A 15440-nucleotide genomic window follows, 5' to 3' on the forward strand; every position below is an offset into this window, starting at 1 on the left:
TCCTATTATTTTTTTTTTCTGTGCAAATTAAATTTTCAGCATTAACTATATTAGATTAACATTGGTGGTTTTTTTACAAGAAAAAGGAGAGGTAACCGGGCCGGCATGATTACGCCCGTTCTCAAAGGTAAAACACATGCAGAATAAATTGGCCGAGGTAAGGACTGCACGTTAAGAGAGGAAAGTATGCTTCTGGCGATAACCGAGTGTATTTATTCAATAATACTTGCCACTATTACAATAATGACCTAAAGTTTTCAAGTGCTTACTTCCTCCCCTTTACTGTTTGCCACTTCATGTGTGGATATGGCTGGGAACAGAAAAGATTAAGAGATTATAGGGGACCTTCTGAGGTGGGGAACGTGGTTGTGGTGAGTGGGACTAGCTGCTGGGCTTTTCCAATGAGATGAGGTAGGAATTTGGCTGACGGTGGACTCTTGTGGTGGGACAGTAGGTGGAGGCTCACCAATGTAAGAGGTGATTTTGTTGACAAAGTGTCCAGACTTAATTCCACGGGGTCTAGAAGGCAACCGCAATATTCGTGGTGAGATATGGAGGTGGGACAGTGGCTTGCCATCGGATGAGGCACAGCTTTGAGAGGAGGAAAGCTACTTTTTGGAGCACATCCAGTGAATCACTACCTTGGCTCAGCTACCAAGCCCACTTGTCATTTTCTAAGCCCAGAGAAAGGTTAATTCGAGGGACGGGGAGGGGTGGGAGAGCGGTGGGCACGGCAGCGCGCAGCCCCTCCCGCCGCCACGCCGCCCCCCTCAGCCCTCTCCTCAGCGCTAACGGTCGCGGGGGCGCTGCCGCGCAGCGGCCGGGCGGGCTCCGCGCGCCGCCGCCACGTGACGCGCGCGCGAGTGTCCCGGGGCGCGCGGCGGCGCCGCTCCGCCCTTCGCAGCGCCGGGAACCGGAGCGGGACCGGAGCGGAGCCGGAGCGGGACCGGAGCGGGACCGGAGCGGAGCGGGAGGCGACTGCTGCTGCTGCGGCTCCATGCGGTGAGCGTGGCTCGGAGGAGGGGGGGCGCGCACGCCCGCACGGCGTGAATCGGGGCTTTGTGTGCGGCGCCCACCTGCCCCAGCCGTCCGGGGGCTGTTGCTGCCGCCGGCGGCGGCGGAGGAGGAGGAGGAGGAGGAGGAGGAGGAGGAAGGACGCAGGGAAGGAGCTGCTCCGGAGCTGCACCGGAGGGGAGAAGCCGCCAAATCGGCGCAACAGGAGGAAACTTCTCCCTTCTCGCCCCCGTTGCTGCCGGAGAGCCCCGTTTGCACGGTGCGGGGAGCAGCCCGTGAGTCGCCGCCGCTGGGCTGTGCCGTTGTATTTTTTTAATATAAAATATATGTATTTGTGAATTTCTGCGTTTCCTGGGGGCTGGCGGGGGTGACAGCTGCTTGCCAGCGTTGTCTGCGCGGGTCCCCTCGGCGGAACAAAGCGGTGGCCCCGGGAACGGGCTTGTGGCGGCTCCCGCGCCGGGTGGTGTCCCCCAGGGGCTTTAATTTTATTTATTTTTTATGATTATTATTTTTTTATGTTACCGGAGCCCCCAGGGTCCCCTGGTACCGCCTCCCTCCCCACCGGGGTCCGCGCTCGGGTGGCGGCGGGTGCTCAAGGAGGTCGGGGGGGACGGGTCCCTGTGTCTGCTCCGAAATAACAATAATTAAATGTGATTAAAACGCAGGCAGGCTGCGCGAGGGGTCGCGTCAAGTCTAAGCAGAGCCCTGCTCTTCTAAGTCTCAGCAGCACCAGAAGGTCTGCGTTTCTCCTGCACGGCGCTTGGTAGGCAAAGCCTTCCGCAGGCTGCCATGGCTTCTTGTGACAGCCTTAAGTTTTCCTGAGACCGTGAAAAGTCCGGCGACATCCCGCTTTATCAGCGCTGCGGGATCTTAGCACATTCCCCTGTTTATTTCTGGAGGGAGCACGAGCGCACTCGTTACAGAGCTGATGTGAAACGCAGCCTAGCTGGAGTGAGTGCTACTTCTGCAGAAGCTGATTTTTTTTTTTCAGTGTATGCCAGCAAGTTTAAGATTAGAGTGTTTTATTTCAAGTTAAAAAAATAAATGGAATGCCAAAAAATACGCATATGTCATCTTAGAAGGGCCATCTGATGTCCCAGATTAACTAGGAGTAAATGAAGCTAGTAAATATCTGTCAATGACCTGCTTGGCTCTTTTCGTGGGCCACTCATGGAAAGCTGTCAATGGGATTTTATTTACTAATAGAAGAATTGCATAAGAGCCGTATGAACCGGAGTAAAAGAGCATTTGAGTAGAAAGAGGCTGGATATGAGCTCAGGATTCTCTTGAGTTCAGGCCAAGCTCAGTGCCAATAAGTCACTATGCAGTAGCAGATGTCCATCCCTCCAATCTCTAAAAATATTGGCTCTGTGCTGTTCTCTTCCCTCTTCCAAGAGCACATCTGCTAGCGAAGCAGTAAAGCGCTATCTCCTCCCCTCTCCTTCCCTGAACCAAGAAATGGATCGCATCAAGTGGAGAAGAGACGAGGCTGCTGGTCTCTCAAAGGGATGTAAGCATTTCACAGGAGGTTTTACTCACTTGCCTCATCTTTATTTTTATTTTATACGCTCCCCATTATGTTGCTGTTCTTTCCCCCTCTCTAATAAGGATTTATGCCTTTCTTAATGGGGAAGCAGTGCCAGGAGACCATGAAAGCTAACTTCTTGTGTGAGACGTTGGCAATTTGTAAATCCTACTGCAACAATACCCTAATCACATGCCTTTTGAGAGCTGCTTGTGGGCTGGTTCTTTTTGCGTAGGGATAATACTTGAAATAGCTATAGAGGAAAAATAAGCAAAATTAGAACAAATCAATTCAAGGCTTGGTGCCTTGCTTAGTGGCAGAAATAGTAGACTACTGAAAATCCCAGGCAGCTTCCATTAGCTGGGTGGTAGGTGGGAGCAGAGCAGTCCATTACATCTTCTGGGGTTGTGGATTTGAATACCCGTACTTCCCGCATGTCTGGGAAGCCGAGTCCCTCTAACTTGTTCCTTGGGGTTGCTGTCTAGGTGCCTGTGAATGCATGTGTGCAGGTGATAGCTCTGCATGCAAGGTAGCTTGGGGACTGTTTATGGAGTTGTCAGTCTTGCTGCTCCTCATGTTTTGAGGGTCACCTAATAATGCAGTTTTGGGGTGTAGAAGAAAGAGCGCAAATAGCTGCGATTCAGGTAATATGTTATAGCAAAGCTTGACACTGTCACACTGACAAATGTGAGGCTGGTAAAGCGTGAAAGCAACTGAAGATCTCCACTGGTACTTAAGGTAAAAATCTAATCTAGGCACCTGCAGAGGAATGCTGGAGCAGAAAAGCATGATAAGCAGAAAAGCAGTGAAAGAAAGCATCTTTTCCTCATGTTGAGATCCAGACCACGATGTCCAGTAATGCCTGGAGGTGATGGTGTCGGTCACAGAATCACAGAGTGGTTGGTTGGAAGGTGCCCCTGGGTCCATCTGGTCCAACCCAGAGTAGGATGCCCAGGACTGTGTCCAGGCAGCTTTTGAAGATCTCCAGGGAGAGAGGCCCCACAGCCTCTCTGGGCCACATGTCATAGTGCTCCATCACCCGCACAGCACAGAAGTGCTTCCTGATGCTCACCTTCTGTGAACCTTCTGTGCTCCATTTTTTGTGTCCATTGCCTCTTGTCCTGGCACTGGGCACCACTGAAAAGAGCCTGGTTCCATCCCCTTTGCACCCTCCCCTCAGGTACCCTCCCCATCAGTGAGATCCCGCCTGAGCCCCCTCTTCTCCAGGCTGAGCAGTCCCACCTCTCTCAGCCTCTCCTCAGAGAAGAAAGAGGTGCTGCAGTCCCTTTGTCATCTTGGTGGCCCTGTGCTAGTTGGTGTGACCACTTCTGGAGGGGAGAGCCAGCACCCTGATGGTTAGTGCATTTGCCTGGGCAGTGTTAGATCTTCACTCAAATCCTTCCTCTATAGAGCAGGTCTTGCATTTTAAATGAATGCTCTAATAACTTACACATACTTTCTAAAGCTGCCATGGTTTTCTTTTTTTGGTTTTATGCCTGGAAGCCATTGCTTATATTCAAAATTCTGTAAAACAGGATGTGTGGAGGGTTTTTGCATTTGTTTTCCACCTGAACCTGTAGGTGAGAGCAAAGTTTATCCAGTCACTACAAAGAAAACGATCTTCTGTGTCTGTCTATGACTCTGTAGGACTTTAGAAGGAGGTGAGACCTTTCCGCTTCTTTCCTTATAACTGCTGAGTGTCAGGGAGTGATGGTGGGCTATTGCAGATGGGCGTGCAGAAACAATGGCCTACATCTGATTCCCAGCAGCACTGGGACAGCCTGAAAAGTCTCTGGGTAGTTTGGCATTCAAGTGCTTTTTGAGAACCTTGTTTGCAAGGACTTGTCTGAGTTCCCACCAGGGTAACTCTAAGGAGGTTCTAGAGATTCACAGGTCTCTGAAACCTGGGAGAGTATCCTGCACACTGCATCTCCTCCAATACTTGTCTAGCAGTGCTGCTACTATTGAATGAAAGTTTCACCAGCCAAAATGAAATCAGATAAAACTCACTTGATTATCACTAAGATGTAGGTGCTGATCTTCTGCTTGTTTATAGCATTGGTAGTCTTCCAGAATAGAAAAAAATCTGAATTTCTAATATGTTTTATGACGTGTGGATGTACTTAATTTTTGATTTCTAAACACACCCAATTCTTTTTTTCAGGTAACATTTAAAAATGTTCTGCACTTTCACCAACTAAAATATTTTCCCCACCCAAAAATTTGTAAGGGGAATAGGAGAGTTGTTATTAGCACCATCTCTGAACATTTCTGTATTAGGAAAGTTTTCAGTAGGATATTCTTCCGAGGCCTTTCAAAAAAAAAAGTTTAAGGGCAGAGTTTATAGGAGTGGGGCTTGGCAGGTGTTAAATTGATGTTCCAGTCTTCCCAGCTCCTGCCCAGTAGGAGCCTGTTCTGCGTTGATGCTATTTCGGAATATTCATCTATACATTGATGAAGTTGGCTCTTTTTAGGTTTAAGGTTGCATCTGTGCAGATTCCCATTGTTTGCTGATTCTGAACAGCGCTTAGTTGAGTGGTTGATACAGAATGCTAGGAAGGCAGTAAGTATAAACAAGTGCTAGCTGTTGTTATCCACGTGGGTTTCTCATTTAAATAACTGGCATTTAACAAGTGGAACTCTGCATCATTTTTCTCTATTTCTGTTTGTAGCCTTATGCTTCAGTTCCAGTCTAGCCTTGTTGGACTAAACATTGAACATGGGAAAAGTCATCAGGACTGCAACATTATCTTGTGTACAATAAACGCAGAGAATATTGTCCTAAAATGGAGCAGCACACAAGGTAGAGGGGGGCTTTTTGTTTTAGAGGTGGGGAAAATGAAAGCAGAGAAAGATAGCAGTATGTGCCAGCTCATGCAGCAAATCTTGTCTCTTACTGTGAGCTGCATGTGTGTTGACAGATACTTCAAGACGAAAGAATTGGAGTAAGTACAGAGTAAAGTTGTAGTGTAATGAGCGAATGACAAATTTGCTTGGACTTCTCTTGAGCTAGGATTTTGCCTGGAGTGCTGTCTAATATGCCAAGTAAACAAATCAGAGCAATGTCACATTTTGATGATTTTTCTCTAATCTTCTCCTGTGTAACTCACTATGTCTAAGGCCTTATTGATTCAAACTTTCTCCTACTCGTCTAGAACTAGGAGAAAACACTGTTTAACAAATTGCACATATCCCCACATTAACCGTTGTGCATTGGTTTTTATTCGTGGGATCATAGAATGGCTTGGGTTGTAAGGGACCTCAAAGACCAGCTAGTTCCAACACCCCCGCCATGGGCAGGGACACCACCCACTAGATCAGATTGCTCAGGGCCTCATCGAACCTGGTCTTAAACACCTTCAAGGATGGGGCATCCACAACCTCTATGGGCAACCTGTTGCAGTGCCTCATCACCCTCTGAGTGAAGAATTTCCTCCTGACCTCTAGCCTACATCTCTCCTCTTTTAGTTTAAAACCATTCCCTCTCATCCTGTCGTTATCTGCTTGAGCAAAGAGTCGCTTTTTCCATCTTTTTTGTAAGTCCCCTTCAAGTACTGAAGGGTTGCAATGAGGTCACCCTGGGGCCTTCTCTTGTGTAGGCTGAGCATCCCCATCTCTCTCAGCCTTTCTTTGTAGGAGAGATTCTCCAGCCCCTCAATCATCTTTGTGGTCCTCCTCTGGACACACTCTAACAATTCTATTTGTTGTGCTACATCCCCAGAGGCTGATATTGCTTTAGCTGAATACATCAGAAATGAAGTAAAATATTTGCAAATTTTGAGTATCAGAAGGATATGTAAGAGTAGAAAGCTGATTCAAAGCATTCTGGAGGGAGGAGCAATAACTGCATTTGTTAGTGACGCAATATCTATGGAGCCATAACTTCTGGGCTCAAATGCTTAAATTTGTACAGTTCAGCACATCTTTGCCAGTGATTTGTGAACAGATAGAGGGATAGTACTAAGTTACTCAAGGCCTTTGCTATCTCTGATGTCTGATTCTGTTTGGAGTGGGATTAACTGTATATAAATCACTCCCATTCTTGTGTAGTACTTGGGCTTCTCAGTGCATTTTTCAGTGTGTTTTCGTTGGTAAGTAATAATAGATTAGCCAAGCCAAGAATTATTTGTCTTTATAGGTGACATTAAGTTCCATTTGACTTTTCTTATGATAGGAGGAGGAAGAGGAGGACGGGTTATTCAAGATGGAAAAACTGAGTTGTGCTGATAAAGAGCGGGGAAATGTTCCCATTGCTTTTGGTCAGATTGTACATGCTTCCCTGCTTTGGCCTGAGCAGTAGAGAGAGGAATACGCTCAGCAGGATGGAAATGAGAAGGTAGTCCAAGATGAAGTGCTGGGAGGATATTTGTAGCACAATATGGACTTGCCTGCAGTCATGTGCAAACTGAAGAGGCTGGGTAGTGGCTAATGCCTCGAGGTGGTGCAGCGGGCTTTGGCAGTACTAAGGAGAAGCTTGTTTTTGGGCATGTTCTCAGTATTGGTTTGTAGGTCAGGGTAGCTGAAGCATGTGAAGCACTTGATGGGTTGGGTACTGAAGGGGGGCAGCAGAAGAAAAGCTAGTGCTGTGGATGCCTCTGGCGGCCATGCAGAGCTGGCTGCCGCAAAGGCTTGTTCTCCTGGGTCAGAGCAGGGCTTGTGGTTTGGAAAGATGATGATCATCCAGAGAATAAATGATGTTGAGGTGCTGCAGTGCAAGGTAGAAGTGACTTCTGAGACCTCTTATTTTCCCCTGAGAGAGGAGGTGTATTTACACAAAGGAGATGTGAATGTACAGCAGCAATGGTACTCTTCAAGACCATTTTTTTCATATATGTTGGTTTCTCCTTACGCTACCAACCTTGTATGGAGTCTCCAGTTCTTTTCTGTAGCCTAATATGGTGGGGAGAAAATATGATATTTTGGGGAGTGGAATGGGAAATTAGTTCACATTATAAATGATGTTTTGCTTTAAAATAGCATTGCCTGACATGGAGGCTTCTCATTATGTTCTGAAAGAGATGCAGGACTTTTGACACCTAAAATTAATCAAATTCGGCATGTGCCAATTATTAAAGGGTAGCAGTCATTGCCATGAACAGTATGCATTGAATATCCTAAGGCTGTTTTACTGTTGCCTCAGTGGATCTTTGGCTATTCAAGGAGCAGGAAAGGCCCTGCTCTGGTTTTGCTGTGAACTAGTGAAAAAGGGAAAAAAATGTCAGTATGGTTGTTTACTGTGGTTTGCCCAAATCTTACTGTGAATCAGTAGAGGAGATTATCTTAATCTGCTTCCTATATTTAAACCCGAAGAGTCTATTGTCTTTTAAGACAAAGTTTCAATGAAGTTATTGAGGCTGAAGATTACTGCCACTTCAATGTCTCGTTTTTAACTAGATAGGTTTACCGTTGACCTTAAGATGTTTTCTGTGGCTTGTCTTCTTGAAAGCTATTAATATTAAGCTAAAGGAAGATGAGATAGAGGACCAGATATTTCATTTTGGAGATAGTGTTTAAAAACATGTGATCAGCATTAGCTGTTGAGAATCTCTGGAGTTAAGCAATTCTCTACTGCAAAACTTGCTGCAGCTACAAAATGCAGCCCTGAGGATTTATTACCACATTTGTTTTGAAAGGGGAGAAATGTCGCCATAGGTAGAACTTGCTTCTTGTTAATACCTGTGATTCATTGCAGAAATAGTTTTGAAGTGTCTTGATTCTCCATAGTGAATTTCTAGTTGTCGTTTCCTGTCTTGTAAAACAGGAGTTTATTAACAGTGCTTCCTTTATCCCCCCTCTGGCAAATGAGCAGTTGTCATAAAGCTCTGCTGAATCAGAATGTTGACCTCTTTTTGCATCAGTTCCAATAATTACACCCTTTGAGAGGTGACTTCCTCCTTTAAACTGTGCCAAGAAAAGACAGCCCTCACTGCTTCATGGGTTTTTATCTCTACAGCTGAGGGATTATGGGCATTATGATACATGAGCTGTAATCTTAATGTTTGTGTTTAACTATCTTTTATGGAAAAAATACAGATGTGACACACACTAAACTTAGGAATGCTGTTTTTGTGTGCTTGTGCATGCTTTTTTAATTATGCTGTGGATTTAAGTTTCAAATTTAATGTATAAAATGCACTTACGCAAGAAGTGAAGTATCCTGTGGGAAAAAATAAGTTGGCTTCTAGCAGAAACACAGCTCACCTCCCTTCTTCCTTCCTGAAACTGGGAAAAGTAACATACTGGGAGTGCTTGCAAAGCTTGTTAGACTGCTACAGGTTCCTTGCAGAAGAGAGTTCAGCTTTGCAGCTCTTCCGTGCGTATACCTACAAGGATTTGCCATCTTTCCCATAGCTCTGTACTTCAGTACTTCATTTCCATGGGAGCTATAACAAATATTTCGTTTGTGGGAGCCAAAAATGCTGTAGGGGGTGGGAAGGGGAAAGATGACCTATAGCAGGCAATTCTTTGGCAATCTGTCTGTGAGGAAAGACTTCATGTTTTTAATTCCCCATGCAAAAACTTTGTTTTTACCTTAATAAATAAGCTATTTAAACTGAATGCCTTTTTGTTTAAATTCTAATTTTAAAAAGGCCTGTTAAACTTGGATTATGTAGGATACTGTGTGATGTTTCTCAGCTTAAAGTTCTTTTAAATCTTTTTTCCCCAAAAAACTTTTGCTGGTGTGGTATATAAAGAAGGCTAGATAAATATAATGGCATTTGTCTTGTCTGTACTGTGGCATTTCTGGTCTTTGCAAGGCTCGTTATCCTTGGTGTTGCTAGAGAATGAGTTAAGAGATTATTGGGCTCTTGCTGAGGTTCAGGCTCATTTCCACTGCAGGTTATGACAGCTGTTCTGCAGTTTCACACTTTCCTGAAAGTTTGAATAGGTGTAGCAGAAATAAAGCGTTATGCTTCTATCAGAGCAATCTAAAATAATTCTTTCTTTTTGCTTTTTCAGAGCTTCCAATTTTTTAGTTCATTCAGCCTAGGAGAAAGCTAAGAAATTGTCACTTAAGGCAGGGAGCGAAAAGCTTCTGCAGTTGTTTTCTCCCTTGCACGATAAAGATTTAAACACAATGCCACAATCTCATTCTCTGTGGTCCCATACCTTGAGATGAACAGCAAGAACTTAGAGTAAAACCCAATGTTTGTATTATGTGGAAGCAGTCAGGAATCTGACATGACTTTAGGATGATTATTTAATTAGACTTAGAGTCATATAATTAGAGTTAATGATATTTTAACAGCCTATAGAATTATCCCATCCAAATTACCTGTTGGAGGTCTGTGGGAAATGTATTTGTGTATCTGCAGTGTATGGGATTTTTTTTGTTTGTTTGTTTTGTTCATTTTTTTTAAAGAAATGTACTTGTGTGTGTCTCAAATGGCCGCCAATTAAATATGGGTTTGAACAAAGTGACATGTTTATTTAGTGCTAATTCCTCTTCCTGAATGGTGCTCCGTGTTCTGTTCTGTGGGAGCGTTTTTATATACTCTATAAAGAGCGTACAGCATAGTTACATTTTGAAACTCGCTCATAGTAGAGGAATCATATAGAATGTAGCAACTTTCTTCATAATAATAAGGGACTTTCTCTTATGGAATAATTGAATCTTACTTTGCCAATCAAACTGTAATCTGCTGTTTCTGAAGAGTGATGCAAAACATTAGTGACCCACCATGACCTATTTGAATTTATGTTTCAGTCTTCTTTTCAGTTATTTATTTGGCTAGACTCATAGTATTTTTCTCCTTTTTTTTTTTTTCCACGGTGGAGGGAGGAAGTTTATACAGCTGAACACCCTTCACTTTAAACTTTTCTTTCAGCAGGAATTTGTAGAACAGCTAAACTATGTAGATGGGGTGTGTGGGCTATTCCAGTGAGCACACTGTAGAACAAGAAAGCTGGAACACTTTTTGTACAGGTGGCTTTGTCCAGTCCACAAGTTGTTTCATTAAGTTTTTCTACTGTTGTATGTGAATAAACACATCACCATGCTACTTTATTATGTTTTCCTCATTTACATTTATCTTGGATTGTTGTATATTGTAACTTGCTGTAGGAAACTTTGCTCTAGATGCTATTTCCCCATTTCCCTGTAAAAGTTTGCAGCTTTTCTGTAATGCTGGATGTATATGTTTGTGTTACTGCTGCTTTTCTTCATTTGAAAGAGAGGAAGGGGGAATATGTCTGTTTGTAATTGATAGCGCATTGTCAAATTAAAAATAGCTATGATTGCAAGAATAAACATACAATTTCTTTTGGGGAAAAGTATGAAACAGTTCTTCCAGTGATGACCCCTCTTGCTTAGATGGTTCTACCTGCTACGTTGCATTGGCCTAACTAGTATGTGTCATGCATGGTTTTGGTGTACTTCTGAGTTGGTTAGTGGTTAAATTTGTGCACGTAGTACTTTGGCTGCCCAATACAGACCCGCAATTGTAGGATAGTGAGGTTTTAATTGAATGACTGTACATATATCTTTCTGCTTTTTCTTCTTTACAAATGGCTGCCTTGACGTTAATGTTAAAATTGGATGTGGGGGGAGAGAGGTGCTACGTGTATGAATGTGTGAGTGATGTACTTATAGTGACAGGTAGGAAGTAATAATGTGATGTACATTTGAGTTTTTGGCAAAGGCCTCCTCTGTTCTTCTGTGATCAGACTTAGGCTTGCTTTCAAGTTTGGAAGTACAGAACACTTCTCTTAGCTGGCTGTTAATCTTTTTTAGAGCTTGAGGGCTAAACCCTCAAAGGGTGATATACGTATGCAAATTCAATTCAGACTTGTCTGCCAATGAACTGAAAGGTATCAAGTTGGAATCTTATTTCTCTCTTTTTTTTCTGTTTGTTTAGATATTGAAGAAGGATAAAAAGCTCCTCAAAAATTTGGAAGGTTGAATGTGATCAGCATGAAGAGCTTAAAAGCAAAGTTCAGGAAGAGTGACGTAAGTATTTCTGCTCGGTTTGATTGCTGGTTTCCATGCTGGAAACAAGTTCTTCACTCCCACCTTGATAAGGTTGTAGGTTAATGAATTACAGAGAATAACAGCTTTATTTCCAAGCACAAAGGCAACAGCTGAGTACAGCATGTAGTAGGCTGTTTCTATTTTGGATTGCAAGTCTCTGTTATGCAAAGTAATGGTATTTCACTACCTTGCTCTCTTTTTGGAATAACTGAATCAAACATGTACATATAGGGTCTGCAGAACTTCTGTTGGATTGTGCTGGTGCCCAGACTGAAACTTGGTTCCAGGTACAGGATTACGCCTAGTAAGGACTTTACTGCCCAATCATACTTCTGTCTAAACATATCATCATTCTTATCAGTGTGGTGTTTCAGCACTTAACAAAAGGTCTCCCCAGCCTGTGTCGGGGTTTCTTTGTCAGCAAGAATACAGGAACCAGCTGTACAGTTAGGACAAGATGTGGCTTATCAATTCCAGCATGACAGGAGAGGTGGATACAAGGCTTGATCAGTGAGGACAGGAGGCATAAATACGGAGGTCCTACAGGACGCTCTTCACAGCTGCATTTAGAGAGACATAATCCTGCATTTTACATGTTGTCTCTTGCTAATGGTAGTATCGGGGGGACCCAAGCTTGAAATTGTATAGCAAGTGTACTACCCTTGGAGCAGTGGGACTGCTGTAGTCTGGTCCTGTCCTTCTCTTCCTCTTCCTACTGCTACTCATTCCAGCTTCTTGCTATGCACTAATGTTGATGCTCATGTGATAGTGCGGTGAGCAGTCAGTGATGTAGGTGACTTTGGATTTAATTGACTTTCCTGATTTTGTGTGGAATTTAAAAAAACAACCAACCAAACAAAAACAAACAAACAAAAACAACCAAACAACAAAAAAAACCTCCATGATCGACAAAGAATGTGACGTTTCATCCTTCTGCAACTTGCGTGCTGCTTTGAGAGAAATGATGTGGTGGTGTTTGTTGTTGCCAGATTCCCACAGGATCTTAGAGCAGCCAAGTTTGATGAATATACATTAGATTTGAAAGTAAAGCTTCTTTAGAAGTTTTGATATTCATCACACACTGCACTTGGGAGCAGTACAAGCTGCACTTTGATGTAAAGATGGTCTGTGGCACAGAGTTAGGGTGGTCTCTCTAGTCTAGTGGTCTCAGCTTGTAATGAGCTTCAGTAGCTGGAAAGAAGGAAGAGATGTTGTGCCGTGATCTGTAGATGTGCTGATTACAGCATATAAAGTTTTTGAACTGCTGGTTAGCATCTGGTGCGGGCAGCTGCTGTGCTGGCACTGTAGCAACAGTTCTGGTGGTTGTTCTACTCCTTCATTTTAGCAAGAGGCCTTGCTAAACTCTATAACCAAGCTAAATATGTCAACCAAACTTTGTGAGCAGAGTGAAACACTTTAAACTGTTTAAGAGATACTTGGCTTTTGCTGTTCACCAGGACAGGTTGGCCAGTGGCACAGTTATCTAACTCCATATGCCTCTCGGTCTTCAGTTGCTTACTTGGTGGTCAGAAATTGCTACCACTGATGCGAAGAGTAGCAGCAGTTGCTGTTCGAGTTGACCAACACCAGTAAAACTTCCTTTAGGCATCTGCTTGAGTAATGAGAGGAGTCCCTTGGCTAAAGCATGAACACACTTGGTATTAATGGAAGTTAGGTGTGCCTGTGTGTTAGGATGACTTCATTCACACTTTTATGCTTGTTGGCTGGGCTGCTGCTCTAGAGCAAAGGCTAAGTGACATGCGTGATGCAACTAGATCTTGCTGTAGCTAGTCCACCCACAGTTATAAATTCCACTGGTTCACTTCTTACTCGCCTGGCCTTGACAGCTCACTCATACCTCTCCCCAAAACCAAGGGAGGTCTGAAAGTAATTGCTGTTTTGATACTACTGCTGTCTACTGGCTGGAAACAAACTTGCAAAGTTGACCACAAAGGATTTTTAAGATACCTAATGTTTAGATATGTAGCTCTACAAGCACAGCAGTCTAAACTCAAGACAGTCTTATTTCCTCAGTGTTGAAGCCAAACCTTAAGGGCATAATTCAAAACAGCCAACAGGAGCTGTTCTGTATTTTGTGCATGATAAGCAAGGAAAATTATCTTTCTCTTCTTTAGTTTCTAGAAGCTGCCCTTAGCTATAATTTGGGAGGAGGACAAGGAGGTGGTTTTAATTGGAATTAGTCTTATTTGTATCTCAATTTATATAAAATGTGGTAACTGCTTTCAGGATGGGGATAAGAGGAAAGTCAGCAGGGATAGAGGGATTCTTTTTTTTTTTTTTTCCCCTCTCATTCTGCCTACCCTGTACTGCATTCTGGAGGAAATCTTTAATGTCTTATTCTGTAGAACTGGAGGTGTCTTGGGGTAGGGAATGGTACCTCTCTTTTTAGCCTCATTGTTAGCATAAAAAAAACATAGGAAGAGGGGAGGAGTAGGAATAAGTCTTTAAGGTGTGCGTGGGAGACAGGAATTACTCAAACACTTCTCTAGCAGTAAGTCTGATAACAAAACTGTATGCTAAAGCTAAGACCGGGTAGGCAACTTTAGTGGTATATTAAAGCTCTCTAGGCTGCTCTGGAATGGCTGAATTGAAAGTGGGCACAACTGCTGATACTTAGCCATAGGTATAAGTCTCCCTGCTCTGGGGCTTTGCTTTAGTGCCATGTCTGTACCACTCTTGCAGCTTCAAAAGAGATGGCCCTGCTCCTTCTTCTTTTATCTCTGCCCTTCTGTTTTTAAGGATGTTTGAACCTTGTTGAGGGTAACAGTGAGTCAGTTCAGGAACCTAAAGCGATGGAAATTACATTGTGGGGTTAGCTGGTTAACTCCCTGCTTTGTCTCTCTGTGTGGTCAGCCCCGAGAGGAATGGTGAAATGAGGAGGAGCAGCAGGACTTCCCTTTCTTTGCTTGTTTTAGCTGTGTTGTCAGATCACGCCTTCAGATTATTGGCCTAAAAAGCACTGGGCTGAGAATGACAGCAAAGGAGTTGCAGGAACACAGGAGTAAAAGGCTGCTAATTCTGATATTTAGCAGAATTGGTGCAGTCCACAGCTGAGAGACAAGAGCATTAGTCCTCTTGTGGCTTTGCATTTTATGCTTTTGCTACTCAGCTCCCCTCTCCTTTGCCTGATTCACTGTCTGTGTGCACAGGCAGCTCCATTAACTGGAGAATCTTTTTTCCCTTGACACGTTTAATTGCTGTGAAATCCTTCCTTAGGGTGACTGTTGCCATGTGAACATGTGTATTTGAAGTGGAGGAGTGAGATTTATAGCTCTGTCACAAACAAGCATTGTCAAAGTGTGATGTACAGTTACAGGAGGATGTATGTAGTCTAGAAATGTGAAGAGGATGCATAGGTGGGAGCAAACACTGAGACTAGAAGGCAGGTAGTGGTTGTGCATACTCAAGTATCTGTAGACAAAATGACAGAAATTGCACATATATCTTGACAAAGCAACTAGGCTCTTTTTCTGCCTGGGGAGCTGTTTTTTCTCAGTTCTTTCCTTACTTCTTTGCTCCTCGTTATCAAACTCAAAATCTACTGTTGGTAACACCTGAAAGCAGACCAATGGATGGCCATTTTAATTGTTTCAAGGCACCTGTTACACGTGATACTTAAAAAAGGTGTTGTGTTAATATTAGGAGCTATCATTTCAGAGCTTGAATTTATTTACAGACTGCCTGTAGGAATTTTATCTGGAGGAATAGACTGTAGGAATATGGTGGAGAATAGGTGTCTTTAACCATAAATTCAGAAGTTCTTCAGTGTTTCTGTCTGGAGAAGTAGAATGTGAAATAATCCAATTAAAACCAGTGTTACAGGTGTTTAAATGAGCCTCTTAATTGTTGTTAATATTTGAGATTTGAATGCTTTCTGTAGTAATTAGTCAATTTGTGGTCTGACTTCAA

The 15440-nt window shown here is 43.4% G+C and overlaps 1 protein-coding gene across 11 annotated transcripts in view; it reads left to right on the forward strand.

Moving 5' to 3' along the window:
- The first annotated feature begins 778 nt into the window (after positions 1 to 778).
- Positions 779 to 15440, forward strand: part of RAI14 (retinoic acid induced 14) — an 86248-nt gene continuing 71586 nt past the window's right edge. For 4 of the 11 annotated variants that reach the window (XM_040542175.1, XM_040542180.1, XM_040542182.1 and 1 more), the window contains exons 1-2: positions 899 to 1289; positions 11398 to 11489. In XM_040542175.1, coding sequence (XP_040398109.1) covers positions 11454 to 11489 — 36 coding nt within the window. In that variant the 5' untranslated portion in view covers positions 899 to 1289; positions 11398 to 11453. Of the gene's footprint in view, positions 1290 to 11397; positions 11490 to 15440 lie in introns of all 11 variants that reach the window. The other 7 variants (XM_040542176.1, XM_040542181.1, XM_040542183.1 and 4 more) reach the window with 5 other exon arrangements.

The sequence above is a fragment of the Cygnus olor genome, chromosome Z (assembly GCF_009769625.2).
Source record: "Cygnus olor isolate bCygOlo1 chromosome Z, bCygOlo1.pri.v2, whole genome shotgun sequence".
Taxonomy (NCBI): Eukaryota; Metazoa; Chordata; class Aves; order Anseriformes; family Anatidae; genus Cygnus; species Cygnus olor.